This window comes from Oratosquilla oratoria, chromosome 15 (assembly GCF_046742065.1).
Source record: "Oratosquilla oratoria isolate Oo_2021 chromosome 15, ASM4674206v1, whole genome shotgun sequence".
NCBI lineage: Eukaryota > Metazoa > Arthropoda > Malacostraca > Stomatopoda > Squillidae > Oratosquilla > Oratosquilla oratoria.
This window is the reverse complement of record NC_134791.1, coordinates 66438044-66450044: the sequence shown is the minus strand read 5'-3', so window position 1 is coordinate 66450044 and position 12001 is coordinate 66438044. Positions and strand designations below refer to the sequence as shown.

The 12001-nt window shown below is 41.0% G+C and overlaps 1 protein-coding gene across 2 annotated transcripts in view; it reads right to left on the bottom strand.

Annotated features, from left to right (window-relative positions):
• Positions 1 to 12001, bottom strand: part of LOC143033487 (ribosomal protein S6 kinase delta-1-like) — a 329868-nt gene that overhangs the window by 236315 nt on the left and 81552 nt on the right. For both annotated transcript variants that reach the window (XM_076198986.1, XM_076198987.1), the window contains exon 5: positions 3135 to 3970. In XM_076198986.1, coding sequence (XP_076055101.1) covers positions 3135 to 3970 — 836 coding nt within the window. The remainder of the gene's footprint in view (positions 1 to 3134; positions 3971 to 12001) is intronic.

The window sequence follows — 12001 nt, the reverse complement described above, 5'->3', positions numbered from 1 at the left end:
GTATTCCTCCTTCAGTTTCTAATTTCTTAAGCAACTTCTTATGTGGTACTTTGTCAAAAGCTTTCTTTAGGTCTAGAAATGCACAGTCCACCCATCCATCTCTTTCTTGTATTATATCTTGAATAGAAACATATTAAATTGGTGACGCATCATCGTCCTTGTCTGAATCCATATTGCCTTGGATTTAACACTGTTTTTTTCTAAATATTTTACCCATCTACTTTTGATAATTCTTTCACAAATTTTTGCTATTGTACTTGTTAGAGAGACTGGTTTATAGTTTGTAGGTTCTTCTATATTTCCTCCTTTATATATAGGTACTATATTTGCTTTTTTCCAATCTTCTGGAACTTTTCCTTCTTTCAAGGAACTGTTTAGTATGCTATGTATTTTGTCTGCCAGTTCATTCCTGCATTCTTTCAGAATCCAGTTTGCTATTTCATCTGGTCCATGTGATTTTCTGACATCAAGATTACTCAAGTGTGTCAATATTTCATTCTTTGTTACTTCTATTTCTTCCATAGGGGGGACTTTCTCTTTCCATTTGTTCTCTTCAGGTTGTATGTTCTCCCTTGTAAACACTGATTTAAAATGTTTGTTCATAATTTCCGCCATTTCCATTTCCTCAGTGTATTCAACTCCCCCTTGTCTTACTTTCTCCAAGTCTTGTTTGTTTTTCAGTTTATTGTTTACAAATCTGTAGAATAGTTTTGGTTGATCTTTACACTTTTCTATGATATCTTTTTCATATTTTCTCTTTTCCTCTCTGCACGTTTGTACATATTCATTTCTATAACCGGTATATATTTTCCATTTTTCAGGTCTTCTGTCTTTTTTCCATCTGGTCCAGGCTTTGTCTCTTTTGTCTTTTAACTCCCTACAACTTTTGTTGTACCAGCATTTTACATATTCTTTTTCTTGTTTTTGTCTTGGGACATACTTTTCCACTCCTTTTTTGTCAATTTTTGTCAAAATATTCCATTTATCTTCCACTGTTGTTTCTTCTTTGTATATTTCTTCCCAGTTTTCTTGTTGAAAGAATTCTCTTATTTTATCAAAGTTTGTTTTTTCATACATCATTCTTCCTTTTCTATATTGCTCATTTCTTTTCATATATTTTTCTTCATTAAGTTCCAGTTCAATCAATATGTGGTCACTTTTACTTATTGGTGTTTTATATTCAATCTTGTCCACTATTCTAGGTTCAGATGTAATTATTAATTCTAGTCTCGACAGTTCTTCTTCATTTCTATACCTAGTGTTCTCCTGTATCCATTGTGTCATTGTATGGTCAGTAATCATCTCAAGTAGAGCGTTTCCCCATGAGCCGTCTCCACCCTTTACTGTCATTTCTTCCCAGCAGATTTCTTTGCAATTAAAGTCGCCCATCATAACTATTCTTCCTCCATCTTCCATTATTTTATTTAATGTTATCTTTGTGTCCTCTAACATACTTTTACGTTCACTCTCCTCCCATGAGGCTGTTTTCGGAGGCACATAATTTATAACAAACTTTCTGCTCTTCTTATCTCTGTCTTCCACTTCTATCATAATCATCTCTACTGTATTCTTTCCATATATGACACCCCTCACGTTTATATCCTTCTTAGTCAGGCACATAACTCCACCCCCTTGCTTTTTCTCTCTGTTTTTAATCCAATAATTATATGCATCATGTCCTACACTGTTGGGTGGTAGTGGGCCTTTTAATTTTGTTTCTACAATTCCCATTATGTCCGGTTCTTTTTCTTTCAAATAATCATTCAGCTCATTCAATCCTGTTATTAATCCATCTATATTTGTGTAAGACACTCTTAGTTTTCTGTCACTTCCATTGTGTTCTCTGTTTCCCTTTTGTTTTTCTCTTGTATGTCGAACCGCCTTAGTTTCATATTCACTACTCTCCAATAGAATCTCTCTTTTTCTGACTCCGTTCTGCTCTCGTTTTTTTTCTTAGCTTCAAGTCTTTTCTGCTTTTCTTCCTCTCTTTCCTCTTTATTCATTTCCCTCTTTATCCATACCTTTTTATATTGTTCACTTGTTGCTAGTTTCCCTGTTTTGGATAAGATATTCTCTGCCGTCGTTTGTGACCTGAATTTAATCTTAATTGGTCTGGTCTTATCTGTACTATACATTCCGAGTCTGAATTTTTCCTCAATTTCCTTCATAATTTCTGGTTCATCTTCCTGAACTAATTTTAGTAAACTGCTTACTTTTTCATTTTCCTCATTGGTTCTTGAGGTTCTATCTGGGTTATGTTTCTCTTCCATTCCTAATATAATTATACATTTCTTTTTATCAGCTAAGTCTCTTACTATATTCTCCTTCTGTCTCATCACTTTAATAACTGAGTCTTCAGTTTGTTCTCTCATTTGCTGTTTGATTATGTCAGTAAATGCAACTTTACTGTTTTCTTGAATTGTCTTCCATCCCTCTCTGTTTTCTTTATTATTCATCTTTAACTCTTCGTTCTCCTTTTTTACTTCTTTTAACTGTCTTTTTAGGTCTTCTATTTCCTTAGTTAAGTTTTTGTTCTCCTTCTTTAGTTCTTCCAATTTTTCAACCCTCTGTACAATGTTGTTAACATGACCAAACCTACGCTCCCAGTCCTCGATCATCTTATCGAACTTCTCTTCTAGTCTTGTCAGTCGGGGGGGGTTTGTGTCCCCCCCACCCTCTTTAAATCCCTGGAAAATATTCTCATCACTTTCTACTGTATTGCTCTTATCTATACTTCTAATCTTTACATTTTTATTAGACATTTCGTCGTCACTCAGTTGGTCGGGGGGCCGTTTTTTGGTGTTTACATTTCGTTTGTCTGCCTGGGCCAAGTCTTCTCCTTCCTCATTTCCTTCCATTTCCCTCAGCAATCCCTCCCCTTCTCTTCTTTCCCTACTTTCCCACTACCCCACGAGCAATTTCCCCCCCACCCTGTAAATACAATAGGCACTTCCTTTGCTTTGGGATCCACGAAACTTCACTTTTCTTCAGAACGTCCTCTAAGCCGTCCGTTCGTTGAAGTGTGTGTGTGTGTGTGTGTGTGTGTGTGTGTGTGTGTGTGTGTGTGTGTATGGATACAGATATACTGGGCTACATACAACTATATCAATTACACAGAAACAACAATTCTTTACCTTGGACACCTTTAAGTAATGTTCCTACGCCTTCTCGATACATGTTGAAAGCAGCTTCATATTCCTGCTTTTCTTCATGTTCCTGTGCTTGAGATATTTGCTGTGCTGCAACAAATACATACTGACTGCGCAATACCTCATCTTGTGAAGGTCTTGAATGAGTTGGCATAAAACTTGGCAGTGAATTGGTTAGGGGTGTGATTGGAGTGAGGGGTGATTGGGGTTCATCATTCTCACTTAGGGATTGCTGTGAAAACCTTCGTAGTGCATCTGATCGAAGAGATACATTTCTTTGTGGGGAGTTGTGTAATGGATTCTGGTATACAAGATATGGTTGGAAGGTATTGCTACCTGAGCTTCTGGATGACTGATCATCATTTTTATGTTGTGAGGACTGAGAACCATTTCTACTCCTAGATAATTGGCTATTTCCTTCAGAGTCAATTTTCTTCATATAAGAACTAGTGGCTGGATTCGAGGATGGAAATATAAATGGAGAGACTTTACCCTCTTTTAGAAGATTACAATCCTCAACCGATTCAGTGGAAACACCTGAATCCAACAAATCAATTCTATCATCTTCTTCAGTACCTCTCTGATTCACTGTTACCCCATTTTTAATACTCAAGTCCTGTATTTGAGCTAGAGTATTACAATCACCACTGGTCCAATCATGCTTGTCCATTTGGATGGTATTAACACTGTTTATGCTGTTGTTCAAAGGTTCCCCTACATGCAGCTGATTATCAACAAGTGAGTCCTCATCACTTAGTTGAGAATACAGGGATATTGACCTATTTACGCCAAGAGCTGCAGCTAGCTCACTCTCCTGTGATCTGAAATAAGAAAATGTCCTGAGTGTAAGAGTGCAAAACAAGGTACTGCATAATATGAGGCATTGATGTGTTCTTTGTCTAATAACCTATAATCCATTTAACTTTGCAGAGTTGTTTTTCACATCAGGTTATATCAATAACACTATATTCAAGAACCAGAATTTCAAACCATGTTTTTTTCTATCTTTTACTTAATAAATGTGAAGGAAGATAGGGAGGGGAAGGTAGTTGCAGTGGGAAGCACTAAGAAATGGTGATGAATGAAGAAAATGGATAAGAAATAAGGTAAGATGAGGTGAAACAGTTATCAAAACAATTAGAGCAGGTAAGGCACCTGGGTTGGATGGGTACCAAGCAGAGTCTAAAAAGGGGAGGCAGTGATGGTGGACTGGCTGGTGAAGTTGTTTAATGTTTATCTAAAAGAGGGTAGAGTACTGGAGGACTAGAGAGTGCCTGTGTTCCACTTTACAAGGGAAAAAGGGGCAAGTGTGAGTGTAGTAGTTTCAGAGGGATCAGCTTGTTGAGTGTAGTTAGGAAGGCTTATGGGAGGGTTTTGAGAGGGTTAAGAACAGAGGGAGTAATTGGTGAGGAACAGCGTGGGTTTAGGACAGGTAAGGGTTGAGTGGATCAGATTTTTGAGATAAGGCAGATATGTGAGAAAGCTACAAGAAAAAGTAAGGATGTTTTTTGGGCCTTTATGGATTTGGAAAAGAATTATGGCAGGGTAGACAGGAAGACAATGTGGGAGGTAGTGTAGATATATGGGATAGGAGGAAACCTGTTAAAGGCAGTCAAGAGTTTTACGAGAATAGTAGAATCTGTGTTAGAATTAGAAATGGAAAGAGTGAGTAGTTGTTGTTGTCGTTCCCTAGACTGTCTGTCCGAGCAGTCCCGTCTCCCCAAGGAAGGCCACAGCCGAAACTGGGTTTTCCCACAAATCCTTTATAGAGTGTATGTTGTGTTGTTTGCGTGCATGATTGTGTATAATGCAGTCTTCCATTATGTGTTGTATGGTATGGGGTGAAGTGTTACATCCTGGGCAGCTGTTCACAACACGGTCGTCCAGCCTCTTCTGGTAGCTTAGAAGTGCTGGGTGGTGACCGCATCGCAGTCTGGCCAAGTGGACTCTGTCCTTTCGTGGGAGAGAGGATTCAGAAGGGTGGATATCAGGGGGTCTGGCATGCAGCAGTGTGTTGTCTTTCAGTGTGTTAATGGAGCGGTGAGTGATATGATTATGAATATGTTTTCGGAGGCTGGTATTTGGTGGTTGTGGAGGAAGAGAAGAGAGTATCTGTGCGTAATAAAGGTCTTTGGGTGTAGTTTTAATGTTTCTTGGTGTGTGTGGGTGTTCTGCTATGTAGTGTAGCGGGTGTGATGTGTTTGTGGTGGCTGCAGCAAGTGTTTGTGTGCCTCTCATGTCGAGGTGGTCCTTGACTTTGAGGACTTTTGTTTCATGGTGTAAATGGTCTGTAGGTGTTGTATTTGTGCAGCCTGTAATTGTTTTTAGGGCTTTGTTTTGTATGATTTGAAGGGTGTTGTGGTGTGTCTCACTGAGATTAGGAGCCCATGCAGGACTCGCATAATTCATCACTGAGCGTATGCATTGTTTGTATATTGTTATATTAGTTTCTTTGTTTTGTCCAAATGTTGTTCCAGTGATTGACTTAAGTGCGTTAAGTCTAGGTGTGCATTTGTTTTTTATGTTTGTGATGTGTTGTTTGAAAGACATGGATGTATCGTATGTTACACCAAGAATTTTCGGTGTGTTTGTGTGTGGTATTAGAGTGTTGTTGATGTAGAGATGAGGTATGTATTTGTGTTCTTTTGTCCAGTTGGTGAGAAGTGTTGCTGTAGATTTGGTTGGAGCTATTTTGAGTCTGTTTGTGATGAACCATGTGTTGAGTGTGTCAAGGTAAGGCTGGATTATTTCTGCAGCTTTGTCTGTGTTACGATGTGTGCATGTGATTGTTATGTCATCTGCGTAGGAAGAGATTTGTATTTCTGAGGTGTCTGGTGTGGGTAAGTCATGCATGTATAGATTAAATAATGTGGGGGATAGAACTGAACCCTGTGGTACTCCGTTCTTAATGTTTCTGATGTGCGATGATTGGCCATTATATGACACATGAGCATTCCTGCCTGCCAGATAATTGGCCAGCCATCTTTTGGTGTTATTGTGCATGTCTGTGTTATATATTTTATTTGTTAGGTTGTGGCGGGGGATAGCATCAAAAGCTTTACTAATGTTCTGTGGTGGGGCCTATCTGAATTGATGCCATCTAAAATTCTTTGTGTGAGGTTTGTCAGAAGAGTGTTTGTGGAGTGTAGTGGCCTAAAACCGTGTTGTGAGTCAGCAAGGGGAATATATGGTGTGACAAGTTTAAGTATTAGGCGTTCAATGACTTTAGAGGGGGTGCAGAGAAGTGTGATTGGGCGGTGCGATGTTGGGATTGTTGGGTCTTTGTTCGGTTTTGGAATGGTGATTATTTTACCATGCTTCCAGATGTCGGGTATAGTGTTGTGTGAATAGCTGTAGTTTGCAATGTTTGTGAGTGTGTGTATACCTTGTGGTCCAATGTGTTTTAGGTGGATGTTGCTTATGTTATCAGGGCCACAGGCAGATGAGTGCTTGAGATTATGCATTATGAGTTTTGTCTGACTGTCTATGAAGGGTGTATAGTCCGAGTCTGTGGGGAAGTCTTTCTTACGTCGAATGGTGCGTCAGTCGTCAGGGTGAGATGTAAGATGGCTCGTCTGTGCAAAATGATGTATGAGTGCATTTGCTTGTTGTCTGTTTGAGGGTAGATTATCTGTTGTTGTGATTATTGCTGCGTGAGAGCGTGTAGTGTTAGTGTTGGATAGTGTGATGCTGTTGAGTGTTTTGTACAATTTGCTGGTGTTTGTTTTGTGATCAAGTGTATTGATAAAGTTTTGCCAATTTTGTGTTTTTTGTTCATGTATTTTATTGGCAATCACAGTGTTTAGTGTTTGTATTTGGTCTGCTATGTTTTGAGGGATAGGTGTGGGGGTATCGTGTTTAAGTGTGTCACGTTGTCTGATGAGGCCTTGGATTTCTGGTGTGAAGTTGGGGTTGTGTGATTTTCTGTTGCCTCTAGGGATGTATCTCTTGTCTGCGTTTTGTATGATTGTATTGAAAGCGTGCACAGCATTGTTTATGTTTGTGATTGGTGTACTGTTAAGTGTTTCAAAATGTTGTTCTGTCTCTTCAGTAAAAGCTTCCCAGTTAGCTCTCTTGTACAGTGCAATAGAGTGAGTAGTTTGAGGCAAAGGTGGGACTTTGCCAGGAGTGTGTTATGCTGCCTTAGTTGTTCAATTTATACATGGATGGGGTGGAGTGAAAAGTAAAAAGAAGGATAATGGGCTGGGGATTGGAGATGGTTAAAAAAAAAAAAAAAAAAGTGGGAGATAAACCAGTTGTTGTTTGCTGATGACACTGTGCTTGTAGCAGGATCAGAAGAGGGATTAAGGAAGTTAGTGAAAGAGTTTGGGAAGGTGTGCGAAAAAAGAAAGTTGAAGATAAATGTGGGTAAAAGTAAGGTGATGAGATGTACAAAAGGAAAGGATAGTAGGAAATTGGAAGTGAGTATTACAGGAGAGAAATGGGAGGAAGTGGATGGGGGATTAAAAATTATATTGAGGAATAGACATTTGGGAATGGTTACTAAGAGGAGATTCTATGAAAGAATGATTGTGTTGACAGCACTGCATGGGACAGAAATATGGAACATATGAGAGGAAGAATTAAAATGTTTTTGATCTGAAATTCCTGAGAAATATGGTAGAGGTTACTAGGCTGGATAGAGTGAGAAATGAGGAGGTGAGGAGGAGAGTGGGCGTGAAAAGAAATTTGGAAGACAGGGTTGATAAAAGAGTATTGGGATGATTTGGACACATGGCAAGAATGTGTGAAGAAAGATTAGTAAAGGAAGTGTGAAAGGCAGAGGTAGAAATGAGTGAACATGAGGGAGTGACCAAGGATGAGATGGATGGATGGGTACAAGGGGCATTGGGAAAGAGGGGAATATTTATTGAGGAAGGAAAGGAGGAGACAGATGAGGGGGGTAAGTGGAGAATGGTTGCATATAGATGATGCGGTGATGCATAGAAGGGTGTGGGTGGAGGATGAGGAGGTGTGGGAGTGTGTGTGAATGATACTTTGATGCAGCCCGAAAGGATTTCTCCCTGTCTTCTCTTCTTCTCCATGCGGGGATGGAGAGCGGGGGGGGGGGGGTCGCTGATTAAATGAAGTGGCCTTGCTGTGTCTTGCTACATTGCTTATGACCCAGGGCATTGGACGAGATACAAGGATAACCCGTCATCCAGGAGGAGCCAAGAAAAGAGAGAGGGGTGGTGAATGGGAGTGAAGTATATGGGAATGAAATGGGCAGGAGTAAATTTATGTCTTTGAATTTGGCTACCTTCCTTGTAAAGGGGAAAAAGCCATTGGTATATGTATCCACTTAATAAGCAATATTCAGCTAAAGACATGATTACCTCTGCATTGAGGCCATAAAATACACATAATTATTCATCGGTTAAAATAAATTCATGATTTTTAACCTTCAATACCTGAGATCCTTTAATAAATAAAAATCATTTAACATTAGTCAAAGCAACATCTGACTTAGCATTTCAAAAGTTAACTGGTGCTATTTTACATATATATATATATATATATATATATATTAGGGTGGTCCCAAGGTGGAGGGTAACAAATTTAAATTGTGAATTATTTTGCTTGGAACCCGGTAATTGAATCAAGTATGTAAAAATGTGTTTTGGTGAAATTTGAGTGCAATTGAAGAATATTTAGGGGCTGCGCATTGGCTTCAAGTTCTCTCTCTCTTCCCCCAGGATTACGATCTTGCTTGATGGCTTCTTCCGCAAGGGCAAAAACTGAAGTTTAGCTGATTGGCCATCCCTCTCCTTACCTACCATCACAACACAGGCTGCCAACTGTGGGGGAGGTGATGCAGGTGTTTTTCCACCATCACCTGGAGCTGAAGGAAGAACTTATGGCAAGCGCCAAGGCAGCGACAGCAGCAGGCATGGAAATGTGGCAAAAAGCATCAATTCCAATGGCTTACGACCATGACAGAGCCAAGTGGATTGCCAAGCTCCACAAGGAGTGGCAGCACCTGAAGAAAGGAAGGTGTAGGGGAGGTCCAACTCAAGAACGGAAGAAGGAGTTCTTGGAAAACCTAGGAACTCTCTTTGACGTGGCCCACGCCTCCGCCAAATCTATGATCAAAAACCCCGAGGACCTCACCTTCCTCAAAGCTCAAAGGGAGGGCAGAGGAAGGTTTGGTGGGGAGGACTTCCACTTCTCAAGGAAAGAAGGGGACAAGGTGGTGAAGCAGAGGATGGAGGAAGCCTTGAGAGTCAAGGCGGAGAAAGAGGCACTGAGGATGAGTGCCGTGGCTCAGTTGGAGTCGTACAGCAGCAGCAGCAATGCCGAGAACACAGGTGATTAGGCTGGACCAAGCACATCCACCGCTTCTCCACCCAAGAGAACAAAGCACAGCACAATCAAGGTGGTCACACCAGAGCTAGCTGCGACAATGGACCGCGTTAAGATGACCGATCGCGAGGCCACAAACATTCTCAGGGCAACAGCACATGCCCTCAGCCAAGATGTCAGCTGAATGACCATTAGCCAAAATGCTGCTTGCCATGCCAGGGTAAAGTTCAGGGAAGACAGGGCCAAGTACATCCGGGAGAACTTTGCCTCTGACGCTTCTCTCGTCTTGCACTGGGACAGTAAAATATTACCAGACATAACTAGGAGAGAGAAGGTGGACAGGCTCCCGATATTGGTCTCTGGTAATGGAAAGCAGCAGCTGATTTCAGTTCCTAAACTGCCTTCTGGAATGGGGAAGGCCATTGCCAAAGCTGTGGTGGCAGCTGTCCAAGAGTGGGGCATTGAGAACAAGATCGGGGCCATGAGCTTCGGCACCATGGCACCAACACAGGCTACAAGAGTGGAGGTTGTGAACTTGTTCAAGCTCAGTTCGACCGTGACCTGATCCACCTGGCATGCTGTCACCACATGCTGGAGCTTGTGTTGGAGCAAGCGTTCCAGGTCGCGGACATTACCCCCTCTACCAGCCCAGATATCCACCTCTTCAAGAAGTTTCAAGCTAGATGGCCGTTTGTCAACCAAGAGGCTTATCAGACTGCAGGTGACGATGACATCACTCCATTCAAGAATGAGATCATCCAGTTTGCCAAGACTGCACTCAAAAACCAACAACCCAAGGATGATTACCAAGAATTTCTCAAGCTAGCTATCATCTTTCTCATGGAACTCCTGATCGTGGAATCCAATTTATTGCCCCAGGAGCACTTCACCGAGCTCGGTGGATGGCCAGTGCCATCTCCTGCCTGAAGATCTGGATGTTTCAGGGAGAGTTGGACCTCTGACCAAGGGAGCTGAGGGGAATTCAAGATTTCAACGTCTTCGTATTAAAGATCTACCTCAAGGCCTGGTTCAAGGCCCCACTGGCAGCCCAAGCTCCAGCTCATGACCTACAAAAACAGCAAGATCGCAAAAGCCACTTCTAAGTCATTCAGGTGACACCTGTGGTACCCGAGTGCGCCACTAGTTGCCCTGTCCCTCTTCAATGGCAATGTTCCAGTGGAAGAGAAGCGAGTCATTATCAAACACCTCTCGAAGGAGGGATCTGCGGATCCACCACCCAGAATCACCTGCGACACTGAGCAAATGAAGCAGCCTTTGAGTGCTTTTGCTACCTCGAACAGCTGGAGATTGTTTGACTTCCTGAAGCTACCAAATCAGTTACACACAGTTGACCCCGTGCAGTGGGTGGACAACGTGGACTTTCAGCAGGCGCTGGTATGGATCAAGAGCCTGAAGGTTGTCAACAACTTGGCTGAGCGAGGAGTGAAGCTTTTCCAGGACTACAACAAGATTTTGATGAATAAAGAAGAACAGAAACAGTTCCTGGTCCAAGTTGTTTCTGTTAGCTCTGTTGCCAACATTACTTTCAGTTCCCTTTTCTCCTTAATTACTGGTTTTAATTCTATTAACTGTTCCTTCTATGACATTATAATTCTTCATTCACTTTCAACTTTCTTCATATCATTGTATAATTGTAAGTCACTCATCTGTAGGCCCTATGCCTCTTTCATCCTACTTAGTAAGCACCACTTAATATATGATTTAGTCAAGTTCCATTATTCAGTAAATGAGGGGGAATTAAATTGAACTTAAACTTTTCTTCATTTTTCTTCACTAATTATTCTACAATGCTATTGTCTTAGGTACACCAGAGGACTCCCACCTGGGATCCTTATACTCTCACCAAGCCAAGTCTGCTTCGACGTCACTATTCAATTCATCCAATAACTTTGACCGTTACAATTAAGTTCCACCCTTTAAGGGCATGACATTATCTCCGTGCACCAATAATTTCTCTCCTCCTCCACCCTTTTCTCCAATCAGAAAGACTGTTACATTGTTTCAATCAATACTGCTTACACAAGCAATCTTGTCACAAAGCGAAGTGGCTTTAGTGTTTACATTTCATAACATCAACACCAATATCGATATCCTAGCTTGTGTTTACAAACATAAGGCAGTGAGCAAAATTATGCAACTCTGCAACTCCGTAGTGATCATTGTTTTCACATCTCAGTCGTAAAGATGAATTTCTTGCCACCTACCCCTCTATCTACTTGTCTACCTTAATCTACCAGCCTCTTACAGTTTCTGTATATATGCATTTATGTTTATGTATGTATGTGTTAACAATAACAATGTGTTAACAATATGCTCTCGTTTCCGTTTCATTTCATTATATCACACTTCCTCCTTTCCTTCCTCAGTTTCAATGATTAGAGTCTCTGGGTGGAGTACGATGACAATTTCAACATCGATGTGCAGCCCCTAAATATTATCAGATCAAGCTGAAATTTTGGCAATCGGAGTTTCTCTTGAATCAGAGTAGAATGCTGGGTTCTGCTTCAGAAAAAATGTAAGTTAATTTT